Source organism: Saccopteryx leptura, chromosome 2 (assembly GCF_036850995.1).
Source record: "Saccopteryx leptura isolate mSacLep1 chromosome 2, mSacLep1_pri_phased_curated, whole genome shotgun sequence".
Taxonomy (NCBI): Eukaryota; Metazoa; Chordata; class Mammalia; order Chiroptera; family Emballonuridae; genus Saccopteryx; species Saccopteryx leptura.
The window spans coordinates 330,954,652-330,972,324 of NC_089504.1; the positions used below are offsets into that span (position 1 = coordinate 330,954,652).

At 54.7% G+C, this 17,673-nt stretch overlaps 2 protein-coding genes across 6 annotated transcripts in view; one reads left to right on the plus strand and one right to left on the minus strand.

Annotated features, from left to right (window-relative positions):
* P2RX5 (purinergic receptor P2X 5) overlaps positions 1 to 15,641 on the plus strand; it is a 31,106-nt gene extending 15,465 nt beyond the window's left edge. For 3 of the 5 annotated variants that reach the window (XM_066363446.1, XM_066363443.1, XM_066363445.1), the window contains exons 2-13: positions 1,136 to 1,286; positions 1,900 to 1,971; positions 2,212 to 2,287; positions 2,377 to 2,473; positions 2,741 to 2,821; positions 3,145 to 3,283; positions 5,540 to 5,676; positions 6,114 to 6,207; positions 6,346 to 6,411; positions 8,226 to 8,308; positions 10,580 to 10,683; positions 14,042 to 15,641. In XM_066363446.1, coding sequence (XP_066219543.1) covers positions 1,136 to 1,286; positions 1,900 to 1,971; positions 2,212 to 2,287; positions 2,377 to 2,473; positions 2,741 to 2,821; positions 3,145 to 3,283; positions 5,540 to 5,676; positions 6,114 to 6,207; positions 6,346 to 6,411; positions 8,226 to 8,308; positions 10,580 to 10,655 — 1,072 coding nt within the window. In that variant the 3' untranslated portion in view covers positions 10,656 to 10,683; positions 14,042 to 15,641. Of the gene's footprint in view, positions 1 to 1,135; positions 1,287 to 1,899; positions 1,972 to 2,211; positions 2,288 to 2,376; positions 2,474 to 2,740; positions 2,822 to 3,144; positions 3,284 to 5,539; positions 5,677 to 6,113; positions 6,208 to 6,345; positions 6,412 to 8,225; positions 8,407 to 10,579; positions 10,684 to 14,041 lie in introns of those variants that run through there. The other 2 variants (XM_066363444.1, XM_066363442.1) reach the window with 2 other exon arrangements.
* Positions 15,642 to 16,035: 394 nt separating this feature from the next.
* EMC6 (ER membrane protein complex subunit 6) lies at positions 16,036 to 17,599 on the minus strand. Its single transcript, XM_066363452.1, has 2 exons — positions 17,470 to 17,599; positions 16,036 to 17,262 (listed from the first exon to the last, which is right to left on the minus strand). Exon 2 carries the CDS (start codon positions 17,222 to 17,224, stop codon positions 16,892 to 16,894), a length of 333 nt encoding a protein of 110 aa, XP_066219549.1. The 5' UTR covers positions 17,225 to 17,262; positions 17,470 to 17,599; the 3' UTR covers positions 16,036 to 16,891.
* Positions 17,600 to 17,673: the final 74 nt, after the last annotated feature.

Here is a 17,673-nt window from a genome sequence, read left to right on the forward strand (position 1 = left end):
ATTTCCCTAATGATTAATGATGTTGAGCATCCTTTCATGTGCTTAATGGCTATTCGTATATCTTTTTTAGAGAAATGTCTATTCATATCCTTGGCTTCTTTTAAAATTAGGTTATTTGTCTTCTGTAGTGTTGGGTTATAAGACTTCTTTATACACTCTGGGCACTAGAGCCTTAATAGTTATATGATTTGCAAATGTTTTCTCCCATCGTATGGGTTATATTTTAACTTTCTTTTTTTCTGAAGTTGGAAACGGGGAGGCAGTCAGACAGACTCCTGCATGCGCCTGGCCAGGATCCACCCGGCATGCCCACCAGAGGGCGATGCTCTGCCCATCTGGGGTGTCGCTCTGCCGCAATCATAGCCATTCTAGTGCCTGAGGCAGAGGCCACAGAGCCATCCTCAGTGCCTGGGCCAACTTTGCTCTAATGGAGCCTCGGCTGCGGGAGGGGAAGAGAGAGACAGAGAGGAAGGAGAGGGGGAGGGGTGGAGAAGCAGATGGTCGCTTCTCCTGTGTGCCCTGGCCGGGAATCAAACCCGGGACTCTTGCACGCCAGGCCAACACTCTACCACTGAGCCAACTGGCCAGGGCCTATATTTTAACTTTCTTGATAGTGTGTTTTGATGCATAAAAGTTCTTAATTTTGATAAAGTCCAACTTATCTATTTTTTTTCCTTTGTTGCTCGTGTTTGGGTGTCAAAGAGTACAGGATTTTGCACTCTTATTTTGTAGACTGCCCCTCAGTTTGGGTTTGATGGCAGTCCCCTCATGATTGGTTTCAGGCTAGGCACCATGTCCTTTAACCCTCCTCAGCACCTGGAGGGAGGTGCTGTTATCCCGTGTTAACCCTCAGAGCTCATTGGCTTGCCTGAGCTCACGTGACCAGTTCGAGGGTAAGCAAGTTTTGTCCCAGCCTCACTGAGAGCCGCCTACTGTCCCACTATAGCCTGGAGGTATTTGTCACTTCTGCAGCTTACAGGACAGGGCTTCAGGCAGCAGTGGGAGTGGTGACCCAGTCCAGCTAGCTGGTGGGAAAGATGGAGCCCTAAGCCTGCCCTGCCCCACTCTGGGCTTGGGGGAAGCTGAGGGCAGCAGCAAGACTGCTGATGCCCACCCTGCTGGCCCCTCTCTGCAGCTGGGTGTTCCTGATAAAGAAGGGTTACCAAGACACTGACACTTCCCTGCAGAGCAGCATCATCACCAAAGTCAAGGGCGTGAGCTTCACCAATACCTCAGAGCTGGGCGAGCGGCTCTGGGATGTTGCTGACTACGTCATCCCACCCCAGGTCTGAGCCCCACCCAAGCTGGCAGGGCCTGGCGGGGGCAGGTAACATGGGGAGCTGCTCCAGGACCCCAGGACCTCCATCCATTGTCTCCCTTGGTCCAGAACAGCTACCAGGGTCTGTAAATAGACTCTGTTCAGATCCTTTCCTATGCCCAACTCCTTCCCTTCCGGACTGTGTCTCATGGATCTGCTCTGTTCCCAACAAACCCTGAGCCCGTTGAGACCAGATGGAGCTCAGAGAATTTCCAGGTCAGTGTGAGTCCCCTAGAATAGCTCCCGGCCGGTCCACAATCTACCTGGGCCAGGGCCGGAGCTTCCCCATCGCTGCTCCTCTCCTCCTGCACCTGGGCTTGAACCCTAGTGGCTCAGATCAGAATAGGGATTTTGGGGGCGGGGGCAGTTGGCAGGTGTGGGCCTGGAAGGAACCTATTAAAGGACCTCTACTCGGGGACTCTGAGGTTAGTGGGCAGATGGGTGGGATGCAATCCACTGATTTTAGGGCCCCATTGTCCCCAGCACCCATGCAGAGACCCCCATCCCCGCCAGGCAGCCCTGAGGAAGAGGGTCCCCAAGAGGGCAGAAGGAGGTTCCTTGACCCCTCTCTGGTTCCTCAGGGAGAGAATGTCTTCTTCGTCATCACCAACCTGATCGTGACCCCCAACCAGCGGCAGGAAACCTGTGCTGAGGTTCGATCTGGTGCGGAGGCTGGGGAGGTGTGGGCTCTCCTTCTCCGGAGCAGGGGTTCCTGTCCCCGTGAGGGCCCTGGGATGGATGCATGGGTGCATGTACCTGTACTGTTCGGGGGAGAGCCAGGTTCTCAAAGGGTGTGCGGCCCCAGGAAGGGCAGGAAGCTCTCCTAACTCCTGGCTCTGAGCCGGGAACCCGCAGGGGAGCCCTCCACACCGGCGCCCCTTTTCTCCGGGTAGAGTGAACGAGTTCCTGACGCCCAGTGCAGTGAGGACAGAGACTGCCCTCCTGGGAAGCCTGTTTTGACTGGAAATGGTGAGGCCTGGAGTTTTCGGGGCTGGGGGTAGGCCGAGGGGGGCTTTGAGCCAGGAGGCTCCTGGCATTGTCCCTGTTCCACCCTGCAGGAGTGAGGACCGGCCGCTGCCTGCGGGCGGAGAGCATGCAAAGGGGCACCTGTGAGATCTTCGCCTGGTGCCCAGTGGAGACGAAGTCCAGGCCAGCGTAAGCGGCTCTGGTTTGGGACCCTGAGGAATTACCATCCTGTGCAGAGGGTCCCAGCCTGAGGGTAGAGACATGTCCACTCCGGGATCCTCATTCTGAGGACACCCCCACAAAGGCCTGAGCAGCACCCCACATGAACAAATGAACTGTCCTTGGCAAAGGCTCCAGGGGACCCAGGGAGCAGGCAGCCTCCGTCCCACCACAGGCCCCGGGGTGGCCTGGAGGGGGCAGGGCCTCCTGAACAGGCTGTCCTGGCTTGGTTTTCAGGAAGCCACTCCTGCGCGAGGCTGAAGACTTCACCATTTACATAAAGAACTTCATTCGTTTCCCCAAATTCAACTTCTCCAAGTAAGTGGGGCTGGGCTACTGGGGATGTAGGGATGTGGCCTTGGCTGACCCCCTGGTGGCTGTGCGTGGGCGTATGTGTACGTGACACTCGTGTGTGAATGAACCACTGGGGGAGGCTGGGGCGCCACTTCCTCTGCTTTGGAGGTGGGACTCTGCTTTTGAATGCAGTAGAATGTTAGCATGGGATGTAGTCAGGGTTGAAGAGAGGGGCTCAAGTCAGGGACCAAACCTGGTGAGGGCCCCTCTGACTCCTGGGTCAGGTCCATTTTGGGCCCGGAAGCAGCAAGTCTTCATTTCACTGTCTCTTCATGGTCTCCACGCAGGACCAATGTGCTGGACAAGAAAGACAAAGGTGACTTCAAGCCCTGCCGCTTTGGCCCCAAGGACCCCTACTGCCCCATCTTCCGCCTGGGGACTGTGGTCAGCTGGACAGGCAGCAGCTTCCAGGAGATAGCCCTGCAGGTGGGGGGTCCGCTCAGAGAGCCCTCGCGGGGACTTGGGGCTCTGGGCCTGGACTCTGTGATGAACGGGGTTGCCCTGCAGGTGGGGGGAGTACGCTCAGGGAGCCCTCCCGGGGACTTGGGGCTCTGGGCCTGGACTCTGTGATGAACGGGGTTGCCCTGCAGGTGGGGGGTGTGCTCAGGGAGCCCTCCCGGGGACTTGGGGCTCTGGGCCCGGACTCTGTGATGAACGGGGTTGCCCTGCAGGTGGGGGGTGTGCGCTCAGGGAGCCCTCCCGGGGACTTGGGGCTCTGGGCCTGGACTCTGTGATGAATGGGGTTGCCCTGCAGGTGGGGGGAGTGCGCTCAGGGAGCCCTCCCGGGGACTTGGGGCTCTGGGCCTGGACTCTGTGATGAACGGGCTTGTCCTGCAGGTGGGGGGTGCGCTCAGGGAGCCCTCCCGGGGACTTGGGGCTCTGGGCCCGGACTCTGTGATGAACTGGGTTGCCCTGCAGGTGGGGGGGGGTGCGCTCAGGGAGCCCTCCCGGGGACTTGGGGCTCTGGGCCTGGACTCTGTGATGAACGGGGTTGCCCTGCAGGTGGGGGGAGTGCGCTCAGGGAGCCCTCCCGGGGACTTGGGGCTCTGGGCCTGGACTCTGTGATGAACGGGGTTGCCCTGCAGGTGGGGGGAGCGCTCAGGGAGCCCTCCCGGGGACTTGGGGCTCTGGGCCTGGACTCTGTGATGAACGGGGTTGTCCTGCAGGTGGGGGGTGTGCTCAGGGAGCCCTCCCGGGGACTTGGGGCTCTGGGCCTGGACTCTGTGATGAACGGGGTTGCCCTGCAGGTGGGGGGAGCGCTCAGGGAGCCCTCCCGGGGACTTGGGGCTCTGGGCCTGGACTCTGTGATGAACGGGGTTGTCCTGCAGGTGGGGGGTGTGCTCAGGGAGCCCTCCCGGGGACTTGGGGCTCTGGGCCTGGACTCTGTGATGAACGGGGTTGTCCTGCAGGTGGGGGGTGTGCTCAGGGAGCCCTCCCGGGGACTTGGGGCTCTGGGCCTGGACTCTGTGATGAACGGGGTTGCCCTGCAGGTGGGGGGAGTGCGCTCAGGGAGCCCTCCCGGGGACTTGGGGCTCTGGGCCTGGACTCTGTGATGAACGGGGTTGCCCTGCAGGTGGGGGGAGTGCGCTCAGGGAGCCCTCCCGGGGACTTGGGGCTCTGGGCCTGGACTCTGTGATGAACGGGGTTGCCCTGCAGGTGGGGGGGGTGCGCGCTCAGGGAGCCCTCCCGGGGACTTGGGGCTCTGGGCCTGGACTCTGTGATGAACGGGGTTGTCCTGCAGGTGGGGAGTGTGCTCAGGGAGCCCTCCCGGGGACTTGGGGCTCTGGGCCCGGACTCTGTGATGAATGGGGTTGTCCTGCAGGTGGGGGGTGTGCTCAGGGAGCCCTCCCGGGGACTTGGGGCTCTGGGCCTGGACTCTGTGATGAACGGGGTTGCCCTGCAGGTGGGGGGAGCGCTCAGGGAGCCCTCCCGGGGACTTGGGGCTCTGGGCCTGGACTCTGTGATGAACGGGGTTGTCCTGCAGGTGGGGGGTGTGCTCAGGGAGCCCTCCCGGGGACTTGGGGCTCTGGGCCTGGACTCTGTGATGAACGGGGTTGTCCTGCAGGTGGGGGGTGTGCTCAGGGAGCCCTCCCGGGGACTTGGGGCTCTGGGCCTGGACTCTGTGATGAACGGGGTTGCCCTGCAGGTGGGGGTGTGCGCTCAGGGAGCCCTCCCGGGGACTTGGGGCTCTGGGCCTGGACTCTGTGATGAACGGGGTTGTGGGGTGGCCCTGCAGGGTTGCTTGTCCCGGGGACTCCATGTTTTTTGAATTCACTGTGACAGTCAGCTGTGCTCGCGCTCGACCTCAGGCACTGGGTGAGGGGCACACTTGGTATCTGCCGTTTGGTTCTTAGTTCCCGTGGCAGCAGCTGAAACTGACCCGCAGGAGCCTTGCTGGCACACCCTGGCTCTGCGTGAGGCGCCTGCCCACAGCAGGTGCTCACCCTGGTCGTTCTCATCTTCCCTGAAGCAGGAGCAGGCTGGGGCTGGGGCTGGGGCTCTCAGTGACATACTTCTCAGCCTCTCCTGGGCCTTCTACCTTCCTTCTTCCAGAAGGATGCTCCAGCCAGGCTGACCCCTGGCCTCAGCACACTTGTCCAGCTCTCTGTGAAGAGCTGGTCTGTGACTACGGTTCATCTCCAGAAAGGTCTGTGCACCGATTCTTGTCTCTTTTTCATCAAGGGCGGTGTGATTGGAATCCAGATTGAGTGGGACTGTGATCTTGATAAAGCTCCTTCTGAATGCAATCCTCGCTACTATTTTAACCGTCTGGACAGCAGATCTCCGGGAACCTCTGTCTCTTCTGGGTATAACTTCAGGTAACCCAGGCTAGGCCTGCTGCCTTATGACTCTGTCCAGGTTTTGTGTCCTTTCCTGGGTGCCAGCCCTATGACCCCTTCCTGCTGGTGTCCAAGTGGGGGTATAGGGAGACACAGCTGAGGAGAGAGGAGGGATGGCCTGTGGGGGAGGAGAGAAGGGTCTGTCACCACCCTGGCCTTGCCATGAAGCTGAGGCTTGGCGCTAGCTGGGTCAGGTCCATCAGGGCTTTGGTGGCCCCAGGTGCCCAGCATCTAGTGGGAAAGCCCTTGCCTCTTGGGGAATGTCTGGCAAGGACACAAAGATCTGAATGGATCTTCACTGTAATGTCAGCAAGAGTGAGCAAGGTCCTGGGGGTGCTTATAACTCTAAAGCAGCCAAGTCTGTGTTGCCAAACAAGGCAGGCCCAGCAGGGCTGAGGTCTGGCCTGTCTCCCCAGATTTGCCAAGTACTATCGCGATGAAGCTGGGGTGGAGTTCCGCACCCTGATGAAAGCCTACGGGATCCGCTTTGATGTCATGGTGAATGGCAGGGTGTGTGAGCTGCATCTCCATTGGGAGGCTGGGCAGGCCCAGGGTGGGGCAGGGATGTTGGGAGGGTGCTGGCTGGACTCCCGGGGGTCCTGCTGTGCACCTGCCTCCCTCACCCTGCCTCGTCTCTCTTTGCCTCAGGCCGGGAAGTTCAGCATCATTCCCACAATCATCAATGTGGGCTCAGGGGTGGCCCTCATGGGCATTGTGAGTACCTCTTCCCTCCTTCCCCTTTACTCAGGGAGCACCAGTGGGGGTGGGGGACACTGCCCCAGGGAAGCTGTCCCAGTGCCCCAGAAAGAGAGCTGGCAGGTCAGTGCAGATGCAGTCAAGAGGACTTTTGGGGATGTCACATGTCACAACCCCCCGGGGTCCCCAGGGGTCAATGACTGCCCGAGTTTCTTTTTCTGGAGCCAGAGAGGCATCTGCCTGTTGCTCCGGAGCTGGGGTTGGGGCTGGGGGTTCTCTGGGATACTGGAATAGCTCCTGAATTTTTTAAGCCTTGTTTCCACTTCTAAAAAGAGGCAGGATCCAGCTATATACAGGGTTTCTCAACGGTGGCTCTGTGGAACAAGGAATTAATTTAAAAAAACAAAAACATTTTTGACATCTGGGGGAAATAAAAAAGAGGTGTGTAGAGTCCAGGCTCAGAAGACCAGGTTCACCTGTGGGCCCGTCCATCAACCTCCTCCCATCCTCCAGCCTCTCCTCATTCAGGAGACCCTGTGTCGTGGGTGGGGTCGCCCTCTGGTGGAGGAGACGGGCATTTGCACAGTGCAGTCTGGTCTGACGTGCGCGTGCTCAGGTGTCAGTGGTCCCAGCTGGGTTATCTCAGGCCACCTCATCTTTCCTTAGCCACCGCTGTGGTGTCCTTGTGGTTCAGATCCCCTCCAGCCCATCTCCCACACTGACTACCAGAAGGATCTTTTTAAAACGCCACAATTCTGTGTCCTGCCCCGATTCAAAGCCCTCAGTGCCTCCCCTTTGAAAATTAGAACCAATGCGTTGAAGACATTTTAAGAAGCTTTACCAGCTGGTCCCCATCCACCTCTCCAGAAGTGTCTCCAGCTGTTCCCCCACAGGCCTGTGGGAGTTCCCAGGCATGACAGGCTGTTCCCACCTCTGCAGTGCCCTTCTCAAGATTCCCCCGGACTAAGTGAAGCCCGTCTTCTCCCCTGGCTTCTCTCTCCATCATAGGACATGTCACTCTGGGCCATAAGTTTTGTGCTTGTTTCCTGCTCTAGAGGGAGGGTCCCAGAGGGTCTCATTGCCTCACCTCCCTGCAGCCCAGTGCAGACCTGGCACTTGGTGAATGTTCAGCAAACAATTTGCTAAAGACATGATTTGATGGGGTCAGGGTAGTGTGGGAGGTGCTTAGCCTGGGGGATCAGATGGACTCCAGGCTAACCTGGGTTCTACCATGGGCCAGTTTTGATTTTTTAAAAAATTTCTATTAGATAGAGAGGAAGGAAGGGAGAGAGAAGCATCAACTTGTTCCACTTAATCGTTCCATTTAGTTGTGCACTCATTGGTTGCTTTTCATATGTGACCTCACTGGGGATTATACCCGTGACCTAAGCACACTGGATGCTCTATCCACTGAGAAGCCTGGCCAGGGCCTACGATGGACCAATTTTGTGGCCTCAAAGGTGCCTCTTTCTGAGCTCAGTTTCCCCATCTATGAAATGGGGACAATGATGCCCTATTCTGGGATTATTACAGGATCAAAAGGGATGTGGGTCTGTGGTGGCGCAGTGGATAAAGCGTTGACCTGGAGCGCTGAGGTCGCCGGTTCAAAACCCTGCACTTGTCTGGTCAAGGCACATATGGGAGTTGATGCTTCCTGCTCCTCCCCCTTTCTCTCTCTCTCTCTCTCTCTCTCTCTCTTGCTCTCATTCTCTCTCCTCTCTAAAATGAATAAATAGAAAATTAAAAAAAAAAAGGGATGTGGTATGGTCAAGTGGTGGTGGGCTTCCCAGAATTCTAGGGTTCTGAGTCAGGGAGCCCAAACTCTTTTGCAGGGGTCTTTCCTCTGTGACTTGGTGCTCATCTACTTCATCAAAAAGAGCAACTTTTACCGCAACAAGAAATACGAGGAAGCGAGGTCAGTTACACGTCCTCCCCAGGTGCCCGAGGGGAGCCCTGTGGAACCACCTCGGTGGGCCTCCCCCTCCCCGTCTTAGGACCTTTACCCTGGGGGGATGGCAGTGCTTGGGGTGTGGAGGCTGAACATGGGGAGCCCCCAGAGGGGCCAGGAAGGTGGAACGTTCTGAGTACATGCTCTATGGAACTGGACTCTGCCTCAGAGCAGCCGGCAGAAGAAAAAGCCACTACAGGCTGTGGACCCACCTGGTTTTCAGGCCAATACAAGCCCCAGGCCTCCTTAGGCCTCAACTTCTCTCTGCAAAATGAAAATTGGTTTACATATAGTGCCTTCTAGCACTTATATTTTAGGATTCTTGGACTTGGCGGGCTGGGGTTGAGGGAAACTGCTGTGGTAAGGGGATTCTTTTTTTTTTTTTTCCCCGATAGGAATCTATTTCCAGGCTCTCTTGGGCTGTGAGCTTTGGGGATGTGTGTGTCTGCGGGAGGAAAGAAAGGGGAAAGCTCCCTGGAGCAGGGATTAGAACGGGGAACTGCAGGTGGTGGGCTCGGGACAGGCATTGGCTCTCTCTCAGCCCCACTGCAACCTACGACAACAGGAGGGGAGCCAGCTTGCATCACTCACCGGGCTTGAACCCCAGCCCCGATTCATAGGCTGAACCCTGAGTCCTGACTGCACCTGCTGCCCCAACTGAGCTGCTGGGGAAGAGGGGCACCCCCACAGGCCTAGTGGCTGTGCCACCAGTCCTTGGGGGAGCCAGGCTGCGCATGCCAGGGCTAATGGCAAGTCCTGCCCAGGGACCTCATCCTGAGTTATGAGGCGCCAGAGGCTGAAGACGAAGTGGAGGGGCTGGGCTGCTGGCCAGGAGAATGGCTGAGGGTGCTGGCATCCCCTGGGGCAGGCTACTGTGGTCCCTGCTCTGTGGTGGCCTCATAAAACAGGACATCCAGGACCCACGAGCACCCAGTCAAGCTGGACTCTGGGGGGAAGAGGGTGCTGGTGGTGTTTTAGCGCCTCTGTGATCCTCATTAGCTCCCCAGGACCTCTAAGTAACCACGAAGCAGTCTGCTTGCTGTGCTGTCTCAGCGTTAAGACAATAGTACTGTCACTTACTCAGGCTTACTCTCTGCCCAGCACTGCTCTGAGCAATTTGTAGACACAGACTCATTCCCCAAACTTTAATGAGGTAGACACTAATATTCCCTATTCTGCTAATGAGGAAACAGGCACAGAAAGGTTAAGTAACTTGTTTAAGTAACACAGCTAATAAACGGCAGAGCTAGGGTTTGAACCCAGGCTATATGTCTCTAGAATCCAGTTCTTCTCCATCAGGTTATTTTGCTTTATCCATTCCCCATTTCCTCCCTGCTCCCCATCAGATGCCTTCCCTAAGTGCCTCTGGAAGTGGACATTCCGGAACTGCCCTAGCCTCAGGAGGGTTTGGCTGTGCTGACAGGGGCCCATGGGCTGCCCTTCCCTGAGGCGTTGTCCCCGGCAGCCTGGGTGGTTCTGCAGCTGAGACCTCAGCCTGGTGCCGGAGGGAGCCCCTGGGCTGTTGGGAGGAGGCCTGGCTTCTGCCCTGCTGTGTGCCCTTGCATAGGGGCCTGGCCCTTTCTGGGCCCATTCCCCCCACCATTTTCCAGTGGGGGCTGCACACAGGGGCCCTTGCTGCTCAACCAGGCTAGGGTTCTGTGACTGTCCTCTTGTAAACCACGTCTCAGGAGAAGTTGACTGGCTTGGGGTGGACTTTCCTCCCGCCCCACCTTTCATTCTTTGCTGACTTGGGTCGACAGCCTCCAAGCAGGAGCTGGGCCTGGGCAGGGAGGGGTGACAAAAGGACTAGGGCAGAGAGGAAAGGCAAAGGATGAGGAGGAATGAAGAAAGAGAGATTGCGGGGTTGCAGCAGCAGGAGGCAGCGGAGGCTGGGATCTGCTTGGGGAGGCCGGCACCAGCAGCCCACACAGGCTCCCTGAGCTGACTGCCACTTCTTGGGTGCTCCTCTGAACTCCTTAGCCGGTGAGAGGGAAGAGTGGCCACTTTGCTGGTCATTTGTGGGAGGCATGAGGTGCCACCGCGGTGGCTCCTACTGCTCATTGCTGGGGCAGTCCCTGAGGCCTTGGCCTGAACACCTCCATGTGTCTGCGCTACAGCCAGGGACCTGACATTGCCAGCAAGAGACTGCTGTGGGCGGAGTTTGCCTTTAGGAGGCTGTCCCTGTCCACAGGGTTCCCAACCATGCTCTGTGCCCTCTGTGTGCCCCCCTCCCCCCAGACACAGGTCTGGCCACCTGGGGAATGGAAAGATGAATGTGGAGCAACTGCCAAACCTGCAGACGGTGGAGACGTAACCAGAGGCGTTGGCTGAGAGCAGATTTGGTGAGGACGTCAGGGGCAGAAGCGCCTACAACTCTGACCTGGGAAGAGCCTCTTTGTGTCTGCATGGGACAGGGGCTTCCAGGCACTGCCATCTCTCCTGCACGTTGGGATCTTGCTGCAAGCTTTTTGTTTGTGTGGGGAAGGGAGCCTCCCAGTGGCCAGAGTGGCTCAGACCTAGAAGAGGAGACCCTGGAGAGGAAAGGGGGTAGGCCAGGGCAGGAATGATAGAGTATTTTCATTTTTTTCTGAGAACCCAGTTGGAAATTCACTTATTTATTCATGCAGTAAACATTTTTTTGCTGTGGGCTGGGCCCTATCCAAGAGATGCTTATATGAGACGCTGACCTGGCCCTCTGGGAGAGGAGCACACAATTCCCCCCGGAGCCGACAGACATCATAGACAGGCTCAGCCATGCTGAGACCGTCACACATTCCTGTGGACAATGATAGCGCCTCCGAGAAAGACCTTTGCCTTCAGGAGTTCAATTTAAAGGTGGCCAAGGAGGCTACCAGGAGAGGACTGGACCCATAGGGAGGCAGCCTCTGAGGACATCTAGGTCCGGTGGGGATGGGGAGGCAGGGAGGCCTCTGCTCGTCTGAACTGCCCAGCCTGGGGAGGCTCTGGGCTGAGCGTCTCATCCAGATGGGGGAGCACTGCCTGTGGTTTGGCTGGCTCTTGCTGTTCTGTGGGGTTGGGAGTCCCCGCCCAGCTTCCCTCCTCTCCTCAAAGGTGGCTGGGTCTGAAGGGCTAATAACATGGTGCTCACTCAGCAGGTGGAAACGGTTGTTAGGGAGGCCCTCTCCCCTGCCCCGCCCCCCTGCAGAACTCTGCTGCTTCCCTCCCTTAGGGGCGGGAGAGCTTCGCTGCTCAGTGTGGTCCCCGGACCACAGCACCGCATCACCTGAGCTTGTTAGACGCACAGTCTCGGGGCCCCTCCTTTCCTCCTAGATCAGAACCTGGGTTTCCACAGGACTCCCAGGTGATTCACGCAGCATGTTGAGAAGTCCTGGTTGAGGAGACCTGCAAAGCCTAGGTCTGAGGGAGGAAAGAGCCAGCTGTGGTGGGTGGCACCAATTTCTAGGTCTCATACACATTCTATCTTGTGATGGACAGGAGCCCCTACCTGCCCTAGGGAAAGGAGCATTACACTCAGTTCATTTAAATTCAAATATTTGAACTAGATAATACTTATGTGATTAAAAAATTTAAAAGTACCCAAAAAAGGAAAAATGAGTGAAACTTCCCTCCCTCAAAGGCTGATCTCGAAGCAAACTGTTACCAATTCCAAGAGGCTCCCTTGTTTTCAAGCTGAGAATGCACTTGGTTGCTGTGTCCTTCCTCAGGAAATGAACTGTCCCGATGCCTGCACCTCAGAGCCAGTCGCCCCTGACAGAAAGGGACACGGTGGAGCAGACTTAAACACTGAGCTGGGAGCCAGCTGGCTGCTGCTCCCTTCCTGTGTCTTAGGAGTCCCTGGGTAAACCGAGGGGAGAGATCTAGAACTGGTCACTCTGTCTTTTTTTTTTTTTTAATATTTTATTTATTTATTTTATTTTTACAGAGACAGAGAAAGAGTCAGAGAGAGGGATAGATAGGGACAGACAGACAGGAACGGAGAGAGATGAGAAGCATCAATCATTAGTTTTTTGTTGCGACACCTTAGTTGTTCATTGATTGCTTTCTCGTATGTGCCTTGACTGTGGGGCTACAGCAGACTGAGTAACCCCTTGCTCAAGCCAGCGACCTTGGGTTCAAGCTGGTGAGCTTTGCTCAAACCAGATGAGCCCGCCCTTAAGCTGGTGACCTCAGGGTCTTGAACCTGGGTCCTCCGCATCCCAGTCCGATGCTCTATCCACTGTGCCACCACCTGGTCAGGCTGGTCACTCAGTCTTAGCAGGCTTGGCAGCACCTGCCTGCAGTGCTGTGTTCCAAGCGTCCTCCTTGCAAGTGCTCTATTTGGACCTCCTTAGTCAGGGGAGCTTGGTTCTTCTCTGCACACGGGAGGTAAGCATCCTTCCTCGGGGGCCTTTGGAGAGGGCCAGAAAGGGTCTGAAATAAGGTTTCTGGTGAGGCTTTGCCACTGGGGCAGAAGATTATGGCCCCCAGAACAGGAGCCCTTTGAATCAAGCCGCTCCCCCACCTTGCGCTGCATGCTAACAATTGCAGGGAAAACAGCTGTGGTTAGGCTTGCTTGCTGGTTTCCCAGCTGCAAGCACTTTGCACAATTAGTGCGTGAGTATGTGGCAGAAAGCCATGTGTGTCTGTGAAAAGCTATGGGTGCTTTTCCTCAGTGTCGATACTCTCCCGCCACAGCAAGGGGCGGTTCCTTAATTCTCAGCTGCCACCGTGAGGAGTGGTATTCCTGATCCCTTGCCCTCCATTGCAAAAAAGCAGGTTTCCTTTGTTTATTCGCTTGCCTGTCTCTGAGAGCCTCCAATAAACAGGTAATGGCCCAACGCTTTCTGGCTCCGCAGTCTACCGTCTGCCAAAATCCAACATGAACCTGTCTGACCTCGGCCACCAGCATTACAGCCCCGTTACAGCTTCCGGACAGTGTTGCACACTGCCAACGTCTCCTTGCCTTTGCACATCCCCCTGCTCCTTTTTTTTTTTTTTTGCATGTTGGTGCAGGAGTGGGTTCATTAATCTTATAGAAATTGGCTTTGAGATGGGAAGTGGGAACTTGAGCCCCTTTTAAACTTGGGAAAGCCCTCTCAGGGTGCCTGCTGCCTCCTCAGGAAGATAGGCAGGCAGCCTCTCAAGAGCTGATGGTCCAAGCAGTGGAGCAGTGGATAGAGCGTCGGACTGGGATGCCGAGGACCCAGGTTCGAGACCCCAAGGTCGCCAGCTTGAGCGCGGGCTCATCTGGTTTGAGCAAAGCTCACCAGCTTGGACCCAAGGTCACTGGCTTAAGCAAGGGGTTACTCAGTCTGCTGTAGCCCCATGGTGAAGGCACATATGAGAAAGCAATCAATGAACAACTAAGGTGTCGTAATGAAAAACTAATAATTGATGCTTCTCATCTTTCTCTGTTCCTGTCTGTCTGTCCCTATCCATCCCTCTCTGATTCTCATTCTGTTTCTGTAAAAAAAAGAGCTGATGGTCCAGGACCACATGAGCTGTCTATGCTTACATTCAGGCCTGGGCCTAAAGCGATCTATCTAGTATTTTCCTAATGACTGAGTTATTCAATGCCTTGGGAGTACCATGATGCTGGTCAAAAATAAATTAGTAACTTCAGTGCTATCTATGACATCAGAGGGACCAGCCATGAAAGAGCCAGTGCCCTGCACTCCTGGTGCAGGGGTTATCAGGACTGACCAGTCACAGCTGCCTTTTTCCCCTTCCCCCCCCCAGCAGTGCTTTCTTCTCAGTGGCTGACCACCCACTGGGGGACCAGTTGTGAAGGAGGAATCACTCCCTCCAGGTGTCTCTAAGCCCCCCAGAGAAGGACTACAGCGCCCTGCAGAATCCCTAAACCATTCCACTTGGAATGGCATCTCGCATGCCTGGAAAAGGGCTCCACTTGGTTCCAACCCACCTGCCTCCACCCAAGTGATGCAACCGTCCTCAGAGCATGCTCACCAGGGGATACAAGGACGCTTTCTCCAAAATTCACACCTTTCTTCCAGCTGTTTGTTTCCCTGGAGGCCAGTACACAGAATTTAAGGGAGAAGATGGCAAATTTTCTAGGACCTGCCCAGTATATGTATTCTGACATTTTTTTATTTGGTTATAAAACAATAAAAGGGTTCACTTTAAATGTGTCATGATTTTTTTCTCCTTCATGTCTTCACGGTCACCCATGTTTTAGAAGAAAATATAAGGAGAAAGTGAGACCAAGAGAGGCAGACACAAATGATTAGTGAGGAGTACATTATGTTCCTTATTATTTTACAAAGAAATTCAAATGAAAGGAAGCTCTGTAAATGAACAAACATCAGGACTAGGAAGGCACTGATAAAACGGCACTTTTCATTCAATGAGTAATCTGATAAAACTTTGGAAAGCATTTGGAATTGTTTTAATCTTCTGCTCTAGCCTATTAAGTTCTCTCAAAAAATATAGATATGAAGACATTCATTGTGACATTTTTTATACTAGTGAACATTTCAAACAACCTTGCTGACTAAATATAGAGGAATGGTTAAGTAAGTCATTTCATTTACCTCCCATCCTCACCTTCTCCCCATGTAGGACCATTGCTTTTTCCTTCTTAGCCCACATCAGGAATGAACACTTCCTTCCCATGCAGAGAAGGCCCCGAGAGGACTGGGGAGGTTGGGAGAGGGGGTGCAAACCATTAATGCGAGTATCTTCACATAGAGCTCAGAGTAAGGGTTCAGAGGAAGTCACTGGGGGAGAGGGAGGCAAAGCTGCAGCCTTGGCTGCTTCCTGCCTTTATGTGCAAACATGCAGTCCAGAACCAAAAATGGGATTCAGGAGGCCTGGGTCCCAGACCCATCTCCATTGTTGGCCATGGCCCAATACCGCCTGCAAACGGGGACTTGGATTCAAGCTCTCAGATTCCCTTCTGATCTAAAACTGATTAAAAAAATCCAAAGCTGATCACATAACTGGACTAAAATGTTCAATGACCTCCCTAGTACTTCCAGACTTCCCTCAGTTGCTGTTAAGAATCAAAGCCAAACTCCCCTCCCCACCATTGCCCTCCATGTTCTGGCCCAGGTCTATCTCATAGCTTCTCTGACTTCATACACAGGCCAAACTCCTTCCTGCCCAATGGACCTCACACATGTGCTTTCTTGCAAGTACCCCTTCACACTTTATTTGGCTATTATTCAACGTTTAGTTCTCTCACGTTATTTCCTCAAAGCCTTTCTTTTAATTTTATTTATTATTATTATTTTTTACAGAGACTGAGAGAGTCAGAGAAAGGGATAGACAGGGACAGACAGACAGGAAAGGAGAGAGATGAGAAGCATCAAGCATCAGTTTTTCGTTGCGCGTTGCGACACCTTAGTTGTTCCTTGATTGCTTTCTCATATGTGCCTTGACCGTGGGCCTTCAGGAGAGCGAGTAACCCTTTGCTGGAGCCAGTGACCTTGGGTCCAAGCTGGTGAGCTTTTGCTCAAACCAGATGAGCCCGTGCTCAAGCTGGTAACCTCGGGGTCTCGAACCTGGGTCCTTCCGCATCCCAGTCCGACGCTCTATCCACTGCGCCACCGCCTGGTCAGGCTCAAAGCCTTTCTTGAACCGCAACGCACCTCCCAACCTAGGTTCAGTTTAGGGTTCCGATGTACTCTCTTCATAGCTCTTACCATAATTTACATATTTGTAAAATTTGGTAATGCTGGTCTTCTCAGACTATAAATTTCACGAGCAACATATTCATCACAGTAACTCTAATGCAATATTTATTCCTGAATTAAAATATGCATTTATAACCCTTCTGACAAGGGCTCACAGGTTAGCATATAGACAGAAGCACTGACACTCTAGATAAGACCAAAATTTAGTTTAAAAACATCCAGTCTGTTTAATCTTCGTGAGACGTATTTTAGAAAAGAGCCTGAATTTATTCCATTAAATGGAAATGACAGCAGCTAGCTGTAACCAGGTGAAATGGCACCGACGGCACACCATTCATACTGGAAAGCAGTGGTTCCTGGAAGGGAAGGCAGGGCTCTGAAAAGGCAAGAGCAATGAAGAGACATGCATTTGAATCCTGGCTCTGCCTTTTCAGAGCTGTGCCTCTTCCGGAGCCTTACGTTCACCAGTTATGGCAACAATCTCATGGATTCCATAAGGATATTGCTAGAATTAAGAGATAACGGGGGTAAAACGTACAAGGCACGGTGCCTGGCATATAGGGCACACAATAAACATGAACTGGTATTACTTGCTAGGATGTTAACGGTAAGCTTTCTCCACATTTAGGCCCTAGTGTAAATGCAAGAGAATTACAGAAGGCTAAACCTCAGTCCCAGCTCTCCAGAAGTCAAAACTTGGCGATTTCGTACCCGTGACAGACAGGGGGTAAGCGTTAACGTAGGAAAACACTCCGTAGTGTCTCACGCTTCATTTAATCTGAAGAACATCACAGGCTCTTCGTCTCCTGATATGTTATTTATAACGTTATAGAACAAGCAGCGAATTCAACAATTTAAAAACTAAGTAAGTCTACACGTTGTTAATTTCGGGGAAGTCTTCCCGATCTGGTTTTTTAGAAAGGTCATCCCTGCCTCAGTAGACGTGCACCATGCCATACAGGAAAGTCCAGAACAGGACGTAGGTGAAGAGGCCTCCGATGAGACCTCCTGTAAAGAGAGGTCTTCGCGATTTGAAGTATTTGTTCCACCTCCTTCCCGCCTTGAGAATTAAGAGCAGGGAGAGCAGGATGGAGGCGAGCAGGTAGAAGATGAAGCCGTAGAGGCCGGTGAGGCCCAGGATGCCGGCCGTGGCCCCCGACAGCGCTGACACTGAGGTCCGGCAGTAATCCAGGACCGCGGCGTTGCCTCGCACAGCTGCCTCGCTCATGAACGGCGGCCCTTCCCGCTTGGCCACCACGGCAGCCATCGCACCCGTTGGGGTTCAGCCTCTGCTTTCCCGCGGAGCTGCGGAGAAAACCGAGTTACAAGTAGCGCCCGGAGTTTGGCGAGTTGGGTTCACGCCGCCCCTCCCCCTGGGGCTTGCAAAACCTCGCACCGCTCCCGCGCCTCAAACTGTTAAAAGACGCTGAGGTGGCTGAGAGCGCAGGCCAGCTGGGAGGCAGGGGGAAGCGGCAACACGTCCGTATTCCCCGCCCAGGCTGGCCCGGTTACCTGGAGTACAGTGACAAACAATCTCTTGGCGTTCCCTCAGACAGTCAGTGATAAAACCTCGCGCGGCACCATCTTACTAGAGACTGCTGGGAGGACCTGGCTGCGCGTGCGCCTAGAGCGCGCGCCCGCCCTCTAGCGCATGCGCCGCGGGGTACCCAGGCACGCTCCACCTCCTCTCTGCTTTACTAAGCGCACACAGGGACT

Coding starts and splice junctions, on each gene's coding strand:
- EMC6 (XM_066363452.1), bottom strand. CDS start 17,224: ATGGCTGCCGTGGTGGCCAAGCGGGAAGGGCCGCCGTTCATGAGCGAG.